The sequence below is a fragment of the Talpa occidentalis genome, unplaced genomic scaffold (genome assembly GCF_014898055.3).
Source record: "Talpa occidentalis isolate TD23 unplaced genomic scaffold, MPIMG_talOcc4v2.1 talOcc4.17, whole genome shotgun sequence".
In the NCBI taxonomy this organism is placed as follows: Eukaryota; Metazoa; Chordata; class Mammalia; order Eulipotyphla; family Talpidae; genus Talpa; species Talpa occidentalis.
In genome coordinates, this window is record NW_023601754.1 from 49,647,306 (window position 1) to 49,660,769 (window position 13,464).

General features: G+C 63.9%; 2 protein-coding genes across 2 annotated transcripts; one reads left to right on the top strand and one right to left on the bottom strand.

Annotated features, from left to right (window-relative positions):
• Window position 1: 1 nt before the first annotated feature.
• LENG8 (leukocyte receptor cluster member 8) lies at window positions 2–10,080 on the top strand. Its single transcript, XM_037517194.1, is given in 17 exon segments — window positions 2–131; window positions 1,630–1,720; window positions 2,350–2,524; window positions 2,843–2,944; window positions 3,639–3,749; window positions 4,438–4,690; window positions 4,918–5,059; window positions 5,261–5,449; window positions 5,830–6,108; window positions 6,185–6,291; window positions 6,294–6,324; window positions 6,484–6,769; window positions 7,301–7,402; window positions 7,487–7,555; window positions 7,628–7,757; window positions 7,834–8,041; window positions 9,913–10,080. Coding segments are annotated over 16 exon segments (2,385 nt in total). The 5' UTR covers window positions 2–131; window positions 1,630–1,682; the 3' UTR covers window positions 10,076–10,080.
• Window positions 10,081–10,875: 795 nt separating this feature from the next.
• LENG9 (leukocyte receptor cluster member 9) lies at window positions 10,876–12,749 on the bottom strand. Its single transcript, XM_037515607.2, has one exon. It carries the CDS (start codon window positions 12,747–12,749, stop codon window positions 11,277–11,279), a length of 1,473 nt encoding a protein of 490 aa, XP_037371504.1. The 3' UTR covers window positions 10,876–11,276.
• Window positions 12,750–13,464: the final 715 nt, after the last annotated feature.

Sequence of the window (13,464 nt, forward strand, 5' to 3'; positions counted from 1 at the left end):
ACGTCAGAACGCTGCGGTCCGGACGTCTCAGCCCTAGGAAGACCGGAGCCTGCCGGGTCGCGAGCAGTCCCGCGGCCGCGTCGTTAGCGCCTTGGGCCGCTGCTGACGAGTCCCAGGGGCGAGCGGCCAAGGTGAGTGTGGGGAGCGGCGGCCGGGCGGGCGGGCGGAGACGGCGTCTCCTTTCGGCTTTAGGCCTCGCGGCTCCCGAGGCCTCGGCGGCCGTCGCAGCAACGGCCGCCGAGCGCGAGCGTCGACAGGGTGGGGCGCAGCCAGGGCCCCACGGCGCCTGCGCACCAGAGGTGGGGCGCGCGGCCGCTTACACTCGCGCCTGCGCAGTGGGCCTTTTCTACCCCCCCCTCGGAATTCCTAGGCCCCTAAGCACACCCTGCCATTGACGGGGCGGTTCCACGGCGTTGCCCGGGGCTACGGGCTGCCCCCGTCGGGTCCTCGTCTTCCGGATTTCTCGCTCCTCCGGGAAGTGGTGCGCACGCGCGGCGCGGCCCGGGCGCTGTTTCCCGGGCCTCTCTCGGGATCGGCGGGTTCTTCCACCCGGCGGCCTCCTGCCTTCCCGGGCCTGCGTGTCGGCCAGGTGCCCCTCGCCTCCCGGGCTCCGCGCCCGGCTCCAGTCTCCGCCCTCCGGCCCGGCCCCTGCCCAGGCCTATTCCCCAGTCTCCTTCCTGCGCCGGAGCTCCCCGGCCGTCCTGCGCAGGAGCCCTTGTTCCCTTCTTGTTCCCTTCCCCTGATGCCACTTGGTTTCTCCTCTAGGGCTTCTCCCTGTTGTCGGCCCCTCACTTGTAGAACTCGGTTCTCCCGCGGGACTCCCATTTGAGCCGCACGACCCTCAGGTTTAGGCCGTCGGGCCCTGCCTCCACGGTCCTGCTTTCTCCCCGACCTCCACCCTGCTCTTCCTAAAGAAGTCTTGGTTCTCTTGAGGTCGCCGCAAAGCTTTCTCCCACGCCTCGGGCTGACGGCTGCTCCCCTCTCTGCCAACCTAGCAGCTTCTTGGAACCATCCATTTAGGAGTTTTCTTCCTCCTCCGAGGTCTTTTGAACTCATTCTCTTAAGAGCTGTCTAAGGACTCATTTCTTCCCTTCAGGGGTTCTCCTGTGCACATCCTCAGCTTCTCCCTGATGCCCGAAGTATCTTCCAGAATTCTGCTCAGGTTTCTCAGGTTTCTCTCTCTCTTCTGCTTCCCCGTGGAAAGCTTTCCAGTGTTCACAGCCTTCAGGGGTCACTCAGACTTTGCTCATTAGTGTGTCCCTATTTTCGGTTTCCTCAGTAATTCTTTAGACTCCTTCCCTTTGACTGAGGACTCCCCACACTCCCCTCCCCCCCCCCATCTCAGGGTTTCCCTCAAATCCCCTCTTTCTCACATAGGTTTCACATCCTCTCCCTCTTGGAAAGAGCCTTCATTTTCTACCTAGAGAGCTGTGTTTAGGAGGCAAGGTCTTCCCCTCCTCTCGTAGCCCTTTTGTTTCACACCGGGAATCCTTTTCACATTCTGTACCTCAGTGACTTTCTCAGACTCTCTCTTACTGCCTGGCTGCTTATGAGTCCCTCTTCTCTTCCCCACTTGGTAACCTGTTTCTACTCTTTTTTTCAGTCTCTAACAGATTCTTCTCTCACTAGACAGAAAAAGCAGTCTGGCTCCCGAGGCCCACCCGTTACACCCCAAGGTCCAGATGGCGGCCAACGTGGGTGATCAACGTAGCACGGATTGGTTAGTGGGCCTAGAGGGGCAGAGGCTGGCGGGGAGGGTATGTGAGAGGAAGCAGTGTTGGCCTCTGACTTGGGCCCTCACAAGGTGTGGCAAAAGTGGTTCATAGTCCCTGGGGTGGGGATGAGGCCCTCCTCTGACCACAAGGATGAAGGTACCAAGGAGCGGGTCAGACCTTCCCCAAGCTGCGGTTTCATTTTCACAGCACAGTGCTTGTTTCACTAAGTTGTTACTCATCCCATCAGCTGGGATGGGAAGGTAGTCTGCAGCCTTTAGTAGTCTCTTATTTTTCTGTTAATACTTACTAATTCCTAGAATAGTGTAGGGTGATAATCAGCCAAAATTCATTGATTCATAAAACACTTGGACCTACTAGGCATCAGGTTCATTTTTAAGGTCTGTGGATGTTTGATTTTTAAGAACTGTGTACTGGGCACCTGAAAATACCTCAGGTAGGTCTGTCACATACACATCATAGAAGCCTGAAGTGGTATGAGGTTACCTGTGTGTCTTCAATGAGAAAATTTAGGTGCCAGCAGGTAGAGGTAGAGCTAGATTCAACTCTGCTGCGTACCTGCCTGTATTTGGCTCACCTTATGGGCAGAACAGGCTGACTCGGTTCCCCTCTGCAGGTCCTCTCAGTACAGCATGGTGGCTGGGGCAGGCAGAGAGAATGGCTTGGAGACCCCCATGCACGAGAACCCTGAGTGGGAGAAGGCCCGCCAGGCCCTGGCCAGCATCAGCAAGGCAGGGGCCGCCGGCAGCTCCGCCAAGGCCAGCAGCAATGGACCTGTGGCCAATGCACAAGTGAGAATGTCGCTTGCGTGGGGGTCTTGGAGAGGGACACTCCCCGTGTCCCCAGCACAGGGTGCTCTGAAGGCAATTAGGAGCCTTGGAGTAGGGGACACCAAGTCTGTTGGCTTGAAGAACCCAGGGCCCCATGTGCTCCTTGTCCCCAGGAACTGACCCAAAGAGGGAGACATGCTCTCACTCCTCAGGGCGCTTCATTTATTGGTGGAGATGGTGGTTCTTGGGAGTGAGGTGGACCAGCTCCCTTCCTTGACTGTCAGCTGCCGGTAGTAGGCCTGCTCCTTTGCCGCCAGCCCATGGTTTCTCTCCCCATAGTACGTGTCCCAGGCAGAAGCCTCTGCTCTGCAGCAGCAGCAGTACTACCAGTGGTATCAGCAGTACAACTATGCCTACCCTTACAGCTACTACTACCCGGTGGTGAGTGGGGGCCTGGTATGGGCTGGGGGGGGGTGGGATGGAGGGGGGCAAATATCAGTGGGGAGCTAGGGGGAGGTGATGGTTGAAGACAGCCATGAGAACTGCTAGCTTCCTACCATCCCCCACACCCCGCCTCCCTGGTCTGGCCACCTTTGCTCTCCCTGGTTTTGCCACAGTTGCCACAGAGCCCTGCCAGTAGCCAGATGCCAGGTACACACCCACTGCTCGGTGGCAGCCCCCCATGTTCCCACACTTGCTATGTGCTGTGCTCTAATTTAAAGCCTTGATCTCACATCTCACTCCGCCACTTTGTTTCTTTGTCTGGCCTGCCCTCTCTGCCTATTACCTGCGTGTTTGCAGCTCTGCTTGTGTGAACGGCTTTAAAGCAGGGGTTTTTGTTTTTTTCTTGGTTCCATTTGTAGTAGTTAAAGGAGTTAGAACTGGACAAATAGTCGTTAGGTAGAGAGATACTTTGGAAAACTAGGAAAAGTGAAATACGGAGTTGATTGGGGTTTTCTTTTATTGTGTATTTTCTTTTAACATCCACAAATTTTATATATTTTGCAGTGGAGGGAAGGGGAGCGGGTGAGCCTAGTAGAGTGTCATGGCTTGTGGGCAGGAGTGAGGGCTCAGGCCTAGACTTAAGGGAAGGAATTGGGCGCCACTAACCCTTGCCTTCCTGTGCCTTTGGCAGAGCATGTATCAGAGCTACGGCTCCCCTTCCCAGTACGGGATGGCCAGCTCCTATGGCTCAGCCACCCCCCAGCAGCAGTCAGCACCCCAGCACCAAGGGACACTGAACCAGGTAACCACCCTACCCGTTCCGGTTGCTCCGGCAGGGTAAGGTCGTCGGGGGTGTAGTGGAGACGGCCTGTGTTGTCAAAGCAGCTCCCCCGCCACCACCTTTTCTCTACTGCTGAGCGGCGCTGAGAATGAAAAGGACAGAGCGTAGTGTTTGAAGACAGGTTGGGTTCAGGCCCCGGGATGAGTGTTGAGGTGATGTTGGGGCCACTGGTGTAAAGCAGTCTGTCTTGCCCTGTCTGCACGCGCACACGCCCATATGACCCATGTACACACACATGCAGGGCGGGGCTGGAGGCATGGAGACGAGTCACGGGGCTTCTGCATCTCAGCCAGCTTTGTCAGGTGTGGGGATCTCTTCATTATGGGGTTCTGTCTGTGAGGACAGTGCCAGTGTCCTCAGTGCCAGTGGCGACTGGCTGGGTGGCACTCGGACAGCAGCGCCAGGTGGGCAGGGCTCACATGGAAGCGGATCTAACGCTCGCATGGGCCAGCCGGGCCGGAGCAAGCTGCCGCGTCTCGGGCTGAGTCTTGTCGCTGTAACAAGGGGATGATGAAAGGGTGTCCCTCAGAGTTTCTCGAGGTTCAGCACGACAGGCTGCATGAGGTCATGAAGGGCTGAGCGGTGGACATGGTGGTGAGGGCAGTTGGTGGGCTGAGCGCCTGCCCTCAGCTCTGGCTTCCTTCAACAGCCCCCTGTCCCTGGCATGGATGAAACTATGTCCTACCAGGCAGCCCCCCAGCAGCTGCCTGCAGCCCAGCCCCCACAGCCGTCTAACCCCCCGCACGGGGCTCACACACTGAGCAGCGGCCCTCAGCCTGGGACAGCTCCTGCCACCCAGCACAGCCAGGCAGGGCCCGCCTCAGGCCAGGCCTACGGGCCCCACACCTACACTGAGCCCGCCAAGCCCAAGAAGGGCCAGCAGTTGTGGAACCGCATGAAGCGTGAGTGGGCACTGTGGGTGTGGAAAGAGGGATGGGGTTGGGAAAAAGACTTTCCAGAACGCCTAGGTGGAGTTCGTGGTGGTGCTGGTCCTTGTCTCAGCTGTCCTGGGGCTATGCCAAGGTTGTGGCTGCACTGGGGCCCTTTTCGGCACCTTGGCCGCTGTTTCTGGGGTGCATAGCCCCCCGGCAGGCCTAGAAAGGCCTGACCCCAGCTTCTGCCCTCACAGCGGCCCCTGGAACTGGTGGTCTCAAGTTCAACATTCAGAAACGGCCCTTTGCTGTCACCGGCCAGAACTTCAGCCCTGCCTCAGAGGGCCAGCACGGCAGCTTTGGCCCCCAGCCCAACCCCGAGAAGGCCCAGAACCACAGGTGAACTGGCGCGTGTGCTGTCCCCGTTGTTTGTGAACCGTCCCTTGGCAGGTCTGCGCTCTGGGTGCTAAGATGGAGGGTGGTCCTTGAGATCGCCAGGAGAGGGAAGAAAAAGCTCAGGTGTCTGGCCTGTGGGCCCACTCAGGGTGAGCGGTGACCGGCGAGCTATTCCCTGCTGCCTCACACATCTGCCCTCCCCAGGGGGAGCCTGTCTGGGAAGCCTGACGACTGGCCACAGGACATGAAAGAGTATGTGGAGCGCTGCTTCACGGCCTGTGAGTCTGAGGAGGACAAAGACCGGACGGAGAAGCTGCTCAAGGAGGTGCTACAGGCCCGGCTCCAGGACGGCTCGGCCTACACCATTGACTGGAGCCGGGAGCCTCTGCCGGGGTGAGCTTGGGAGGGGGCCGGGGTGGTGGGCCCTGTGCAGAGGTTGGAGATGCAGTCTTAGGTGCCTGGGGCCCTGCAGAGGAGCGAGCAGGAGAATGGGGTCTTGGAAGAGGGAGGTCAGGAGGTTGGAGCTGAGGCCCAGGAGTTGCTGGGATTCACATCAGCCCAGCAAGGGCAGGGGGCGCTGCAGGCCTTTTCCTCAGCGCAGAGGGCGCCCGCCAGCCACAGAACACCTGGGCTTCGCCCCATTTCTGCGCTGTGTTAGCTGAGTCGCCTGGGTAAGTGCCCTTTCTTCCCAAGGGAGTGCGTCCCGGGGGGCTGGTAGACGTGGGGGCTGTGGGGCGCTGGGTTGGTGATGTCCTGCCCTACTATATCCTCAGGCTGACTCGGGAGCCTGTGGCTGAGAGCCCCAAGAAGAAGCGGTGGGAGGCCCCTAGCAGCCTTCACCCTCCCAGGGGGGCAGGCTCAGCGACAAGGGGCGGGGGTGCCCAGTCCCAGCGAGGGACTCCAGGGGCTGGGGGTGCTGGCCGAGCCCGGGGCAGCAGCTTCGCCAAGTTTGGCAACCGCAATGTCTTCATGAAGGACAACAGCTCCTCCTCCAGCACGGACTCCCGCTCCCGCTCCTCCTCGCGGTCCCCGACTCGCCACTTCCGCCGAAGGTGCGAGGGCTCCTGGTGGGAGGGGCAGGGCTGGGGGTGGCTCCTGAGGCCTCACCTTCCTGCTACTTCTGTGCAGTGCCTCCCACTCGGACTCTGACAGCTCCTACTCGGGGAACGAGTGTCACCCTGTGGGTCGCAGGAACCCGCCCCCCAAGGGCCGGGGTGGTCGGGGGGCCCACATGGATCGGGCCGAGGCCGGGCGCAGCGTGGGAAGAGGTGAGACTTTGGGTGGGCGACCAGGGAGGAGGGCCTGGGGCCAGTGTTTCTGGAGGAAGAGCAGGGCTGGAGTGTTGGGGAGCACTGGAGAGGTCCATACTGGCTACCAGCATGGCTGAGGGTGCACCCCCTGCCCCGTCACCCCCTTGCTCCTCCCAGGCACGATCTAGCTCCCACCAAGCGCAGCCGCAAGAAGATGGCAGCCCTGGAGTGTGAGGACCCAGAGCGTGAGCTGAAGAAGCAGAAGCGGGCAGCCCGCTTCCAGCATGGACATTCCCGCCGCCTGCGCCTTGAGCCCCTGGTGCTACAGATGGGCAGCCTGGAGAGCAGTGGGGCTGACCCTGACTGGCAGGAGCTGCAGATTGTGGGGACCTGCCCCGACATCACCAAACACTACTTGCGTCTCACCTGTGCCCCCGACCCGTCCACCGTGCGCCCCGTGTCAGTAAGTGCCAGAGAGGTCTGTCTCCGTGAAGCCTGGTGCTGCCATGAGGTCCCGGCACCAGCTCAGGCAGGACAGCGAAGACGACATGGGGGCGGGTGGGGCCTGGCCAGAGGCCCTAGAGCCTTGGGCACCAAAGTGAACTAGAGACAGACGAGCTCTTCCAGCCAGAGTCCAGGCTGGTGGCCTTGTGGGAGCTTGGCTCAGCCTCTGCACCTCTATGACCCAGGACATAGGGAGAAGGAAGCTGCCTGCTAGGCCAGGGCCCTAGGGACCGCGGGAGGCTGATGCCCTGCGTAGGCGTGGAACCCTGTTTAGTCCTCCGTCTAGCACACAGGCCTGCGGGGGGAACTCGGCTTGGCAGTCGTCGCTCTGGTCTTGTGCTTTGGGGGTTTCTGACTTGGTAGCAGGTGGTTGGGTGGGTGTGCGGTCACAGCCCTCACGTCACATCACTGAGTCAGCGCAACCGCGATGGGCTTTAGCACGTCCTCTCCCTGCCTGAGTCCCAGCGTCTGAGTCGGGTCCCCTTCCCAGGTTTTGAAAAAATCCCTGTGTATGGTCAAGTCACACTGGAAGGAGAAGCAGGACTACGCCTTCGCTTGCGAGCAGATGAAGTCCATCCGGCAGGACCTGACGGTGAGGCGCGGGCTGGAGCACCCCTGCGCTGGTGGGTGGCCCTCCCACCCCCACCCTGGCCTGACTGCCTTCTCCTCTGCTCAGGTGCAAGGCGTCCGCACCGAGTTCACGGTGGAGGTGTATGAGACCCACGCCCGCATCGCCTTGGAGAAGGTGAGTCTGCTGACCCAGCCCCCTTGGGCCCTGCCACCCCTTCCTGGCCTCACTCCCCATCTCGCCCTCTAGGGTGACCACGAAGAGTTCAACCAGTGCCAGACACAGCTCAAGTCACTGTATGCTGAGAACGTGCCAGGCAACGTGGGCGAATTCACTGCCTACCGGATCCTCTACTACATCTTCACCAAGAACTCGGGAGGTGAGAGGCACGTCCCTGGACGGGTGATTGCCAAGCCCCGGGGACACCTCGCTGACCTCCTTTGGTCTTCGGCCAGACATCACCACGGAGCTGGCGTACCTGACGCGGGAGCTGAAGACGGACCCTTGTGTGGCCCACGCCCTGGCGCTCAGGGCAGCCTGGGCTCTGGGCAACTACCACCGCTTCTTCCGGCTCTACTGTCATGCGCCCTGTATGTCTGGCTACCTCGTGGACAAGTTTGCAGACCGGGAGCGCAAGGCCGCCCTCAAGGCCATGATCAAAACGTATGTGCAGTTGAGCTCTCCCTCTGCCTTGCTGTACCGGCCCCGCTGGCCCCTCGTCCCTGTTCACTCCTGGCCACGAGGCCTGCTCCGGCCCATGCGCTGGCCTGTTTCCCTCACGTCCTGCCCTCTCCCATTGTGTCCTCCTCCCTGCTGCTGTCCTGCGCACAGCCTCCCTGCCCTGTTCCAGGCCCCCGACTCTCCTTCCGCCTCTCTACACACGACTCTGGGCTCCCTCTCCACTCTCGGCCTCTGTTACTCCTGCTCATGTCACCCAGACCCAGACGGCCTCCTTCCTCTGGGCCCCCCCACTTTGAGGTTTCTCTCCACCTTTCCTGACTTCTGTCCCCGTGCTCCTGTTCTGTGGAGACAAGCCGGAGCAGACAGCCTTGCTCTTGCAGGACCATGCCCCGCTCCCCCTTGAGCTGTCACCATGAAAGTGTGACGAGTTAGGGAAACAGCCCGTCTGGTGGTGTCCTGAGCACCCTGGTGCTCCAGGCCTGGTGACAGGCCCTGCGTGTGTCCACCGGGGCTTCTCAGCTCAGGTTAGATGGAAGGTTCTCTGTATCCCAGAGGACATTAGGCAACCAGGGCGGTGCCTGGCAGTTAGTGAGGGGGGAGCCTCGGAGGCTGGATACCCCACCAGGAATCATCTGACTCCGCATGTCAGCCTGGCCAGTAGTGAGAACCCCGGAGAGACATCAGTGGGCCCAAGGGGGCCTTGCTGTCAGGTGGCAGCTGGAAGCCAGGCGACGGCTTGCTTGGAGCTGCCTTTGGCTCGAGGTTGGGAAGACATCACTCGAGGGCCTGGTTTCAGCCCAGATTTGAGAGTGACAGGACGGGCCCATGGTAGACAGCGGGTCAGGGTAGAGCCTTCAGGCCAGTGCACGGGGCTGGGCTGGGGACCTGGGAATGGGACGGACCCATCCTCGGCAGCCCTGAGGGCAGGGTCGCGACGGCACTGTGCTGCTTACAGGCTGGTGACTGGCTATAATGGGGGATGCAGCCAGGAATGGGCCCTGTGGAAGCGGGCCCTGGCCCATTTCTGGCCTTTACCCACATAACCTCCCACCTGCGCAGGTGACACTGCCATTCCTTGGCACACACGTGCATCCCCCCCAGACCCCCCATAGTGGGCGTCCAGAGACCACATGCAGATGAGGTGCTGGGCTCCGTCAGGGACCCTAGGGTCCCAGTGAAGCAGGGGCAGCAAGCAGGACTCGGTCACGTGCTTTGTGCCTCTTGCTCCCTTGGTGACACCGCAGGTGCCTGTCTCTGGGGCGCTCTGCTCTGTGTGTCGATAGAGGCAGATGACACCCAAGCAGGAGAACTCAGCGAGGGAGCTAACAGCTTCCTGTGCTGGGGCTGTGCTCAGTGTCTTCCTGTTGGACCAGAAATTGCAGTCTCTGTGAATTGAGACACTTTGGGGCCTTCCAGAAGGCACTTGGACTCCAGGCAGGGCACAGGAAGCCTTGAGGGGTGTCCCTAGATAGCTGTCAGACCTCCCTCGAGCCCACAGTGGAGTGGGTCTCTGTCTGGCCCCTGCCCCTCAACCACAGCGGGCCCCGTGCTGAGGGTCTGCTCAGCCCTCAAGCCAGTGGAGGAGCCAGCTGGGCCCTTCCCTCCTACCCCCTCACCTTCCCACTTCCCGCACAGGTAAGTGAGGGTAAGGGGGGGCGCAGCCGGCGTTGGGCCCGCCATGGCACCCGGGCCCCCCCAAGCCCCTGAGGGGGGTGGTGGGCTAAGGGTGAGAGTTGGCAGGTAACGTACTGAGGAAACCCTCTGGGTGCCCGAATGGGGGGCACCCACCACCTGCTTGTGGGGCCCTCCCCTGCCCGCTGCCCCCCTCATCGCCTTCTCCTCTTGTCTCCTAGCTTCCGCCCTGCGCTGCCCGTCTCCTACCTGCAGGCCGAGCTGGCCTTCGAGGGCGAGGCCGCCTGCCGGGCCTTCCTAGAGCCCCTGGGCCTGGCCTACACGGGCCCGGACAACGCCAGCATCGACTGCCGCCTCAGCCTGGCGCAGCTGTCAGCCTTCTGAGCACCGCGACGGGGCGGGGGGGGGGGGGGGGGGCAGGGCTGCGCCCCACAGCGCTGCCTCTGCGGAGTTTGTTTTTGAGCCATGGACTTGGGTTGTAAATTAATTTGTGGGGAGTGGGCTCCAGGAAGAGCCACCCTCCCTGCCCCCGTTTTCCCACCGGGGAGTCTGTACAGAGATTTTTTTCTACATTTTTATTTTTGGTCTCAGAGGGTCGGGATGGGGGGAGGGGGGCAGGACAGCGGGGGGTGGGGGGCACGGTCTGTAGGCTCGTCTCTCCACCCGGCACCTCCACTAATGCTGTCTCAGTGTTTTCTCTCTCTCTCTCTCGAGCTTGTACTCCGGCACCCGACCCGGCACGCTGGCCTGTCCCAAGCTGGGGGCCAGCGGAAGAGGACCGGCCGCTCCGCCCGTGCCCGCTGCGGTGGGGACACCAGCACGCCCGCCCGCCGCCGCCTCCTCGGCCTCTCCACAGACTCTTGTTGCCCAGCCCTCCGGGGCCACAGTGTTTGGGGTGAGGGGAGCCACGTAGAGACTGTGCCCTGCCTTCGGCCCCCCACCCCAGAAACGCCGACGCCATCGCCACTGCCAGATCCCCACCGCCACAGCGCTCCGAGGACCCGGAGGCCTTCGCGGGACCTCGCCGGCCGGCCGCCTCAGCTGCAGTTGTATTAAGTTGTCTCGTGTCCCTCCTCCCTCCACCCCCAATGTCTCTCCTGGTTTTTTTCCTCCTCCCCTCCCTCCTCTTCCTGCCCCTCTCCTCCCTCGGTTCAGCACAGGTAAAGCAGTTCCCTCCCCTCCCACCTCCATGGATCACCAGCTCACGTCATGTTTCCTTCTCTTTTCTTTTTGTGTGTGTTTATTTCAGTTATTTTTTCTTCTTCCTCCCCTTTTCTTTTCGGCCCTCCCTCCCTCCCTCTTCTGCCATGTAACTGGAGGGCGTGCAATGCGTTTGCAAACAGCTGGACTGTCAGGCTGCTTTTTTTCCAGATGTTTCTCCTCTGCCCCCTCCCCTCCTCCCCCCTTTCCTTCTTCATTCTTTTCCTTGGAGCTCTGAGCACCATTTGAAGCTTGAGAGAAACCAAAATTAAAGAGAGAGTGAGAGAGAGCACACTTGTCCCGCTGCTTGGCCTGGGCCTCCTTTGGGTCCCGGTCCTGTGTTCTGTGGGGGTTGAGAGCCAACAGGTGTCCCGTGGGGTCTGGACTATCCCTCCAGGGGGATCTCTGCCACTGGCTCGTATGTGTCGCCTGCCCTCCCCACGCGGCACAGCCAGAGTTTCCCCAGGGGCTGGTTGCCCAGCTCCTGCCTGGGGCTGAGCTCGGGCTTGGGGAGGCATACTGGGGAGCCCTGGGGCACCTTGGCCAGGGTGAGGTGGGGATGCAGCCCTTCTGGGGGCTGTAGCACTCTCAGGCCCTGGGCCTCCAGTCTCTGGCTCAGTTCCTGGGCCATGCTCTGCAGGGAGGGGGAAGGTGGGGCACAGAGAACGTGGGGATTCAGGAGCTCCAGGTTCCTAAAGCTCAGCCTCTGGGGTGCCTGAAGCCCCGGTACCACCCGTCTGAGGGCACCCACCGCAGCCTCCACCTCCCCAGGGCCGGCCAGGCGGAGCAGGGCCAGCGTCAGGTGCAGGGCCTGCGGGGGCACGTTGAATGCCTCGCAGGCCGGCGAGGCTCGGACCAGCTCTTCCTGGGCCCTGGCCACTGCTGCCTGCAGGTCAGGGTCGGTCACCATCAGCGCCACGAAGTGCGAGGGCCGGGGCTGCCGAGGGGCGGAGGCCCGGCTCACGGAGCTCTCGAGACCCCACTCCGTTGCGGGGCCTTCGCCCGCGGGCCACCCTGGGGCCTCGGCCCTTGGCTCTTCAGCCCTGATGGCCGCGACAGCCCGCGCCCGTTCTGGCTGTGTCCCCCCGAAAGTCTGGCCTCCGGCCCCGCTCAGCTCATGCTCCGGGGATTTCGTCGCCAGCCACGCCATGAACCCGGCTTCGGGGCCTCCGCCTTTCTGGGCCGGGGCTGTTCCGAGCTCCTCACGCGCCGGCTCTCGCGATCCTCCGGCTCCGGCGCCTGCCCGCGCGCCCCCGCCGTCCTGCGCCTCGTCGGTGCGGGGCGCGCCCTCCGCCCCAGCCCCGCCGCCGTGGGCCTCCGCCGTCCCGGGCGCGCCCCCCCCGCGGTCCAGCACGTCCAGGATGGTGGGCCCGCGGCCGGCGGCCGAGCCCGAGCCGAAGACCAGGTCGGTGCGCGAGGCGCGGTCCCACACCAGGCGGCCGCGGTGGCGGAAGAAGCGCACGCGGTGCCGCGGCACGGCCAGCACGCCCGGCCCGAGCGCCGCCAGCGGCTCGTCCCAGCAGAAGGCGCCGAAGGGCTCCTCGCGCACGCCCAGGAAGCGGTCGACGTAGCCCACCGTGAAGTCGGCGGGGTCCAGGCGCGGGTCCCAGCGGATGCGCTGGATGACGGCCTCGGCCGTGCGCAGCGGCGGCTTCTTGGCCCCGGCTTCGGCGTCCGCCGCGGCCTCGGCCCCGCGGCTCGCCGCGGCCGGCGCCGGCGCCGGCGCCCCGGGGTGGGGCTGGCGGCAGCGGGCCCCGAAGCGGCAGCGGCCCTCCAGGAAGAAGCGGCAGGCCGCGGGCGGCGCGGGCTCCCCCGCAGGGGCCTCGCGGGGCGACCCCGGCTCCCCGGTCGCCGCCATGGGAGCCAGGGTGCGGCTGGCGCGCCCGACCCGCCCAGACTGCCGGGCGCCGGGCGCCGGCCCCGCCCGAGGGGTGACCCGCTGTGACGTCACGGGGATCCCGCCCGCGCCCCGCCCCCAGGAGCGCAGCCCGCGTTCTCGAGGGCCCTAACCCCGCCCCTCCGCGGCCGGGCGCGGGCCTTTGTCACCCCCGCCCCGGGCGGTGGCCTCGCGCAGCAGCCCCGCCTCGCCGCCCCAGAGAGCGTGGCGCGGCGCCCTGGCGCGCGGGGTTGGCGGTGCAGCCCCGGCGCCTCCGCGTCGTCGCGGGGTCGGGCTCCACCGCGGCCTCGAGCCGGGCCCCACCTTCTCACTCCCGCGCGCGGGCGGCCCTCCCCGCCCGGGCCCGGCCCCGAGCCGCCGCCTCTGGGGTTTGCGCGTGCCGCCCCCTCCCCGGCCCCTCCGCGGCCCTCCGCGCGCCCGGCCCGCCCCGCGCGTGACTGGCACGGGCCCTCGGGTCTGCGGCGCGGGCGCCAGGCGCCCTCCGTGGCCGGGACCCCGGACGCCCGCACGCTTGGTGTTTGGGGAGAAGGCCCGGGCCTCTCCCGGCCACTCGCGGGGCAGCCGCTCCCAGGGGAAAGGGCAGCTCCACCCGGGCAGGGCGCGCGGGCCACGCGGGCTCGCCCGCCTTCCCGGCCGCACCCCTGGGGGGAGGCGGGCCGCCGGGGTGCGGGTCTGG

What these genes read in the sequence shown, in the direction of transcription:
- LENG9 (XM_037515607.2), bottom strand. Translation starts at nt 12,749, where the DNA reads ATGGCGGCGACCGGGGAGCCGGGGTCGCCCCGCGAGGCCCCTGCGGGG.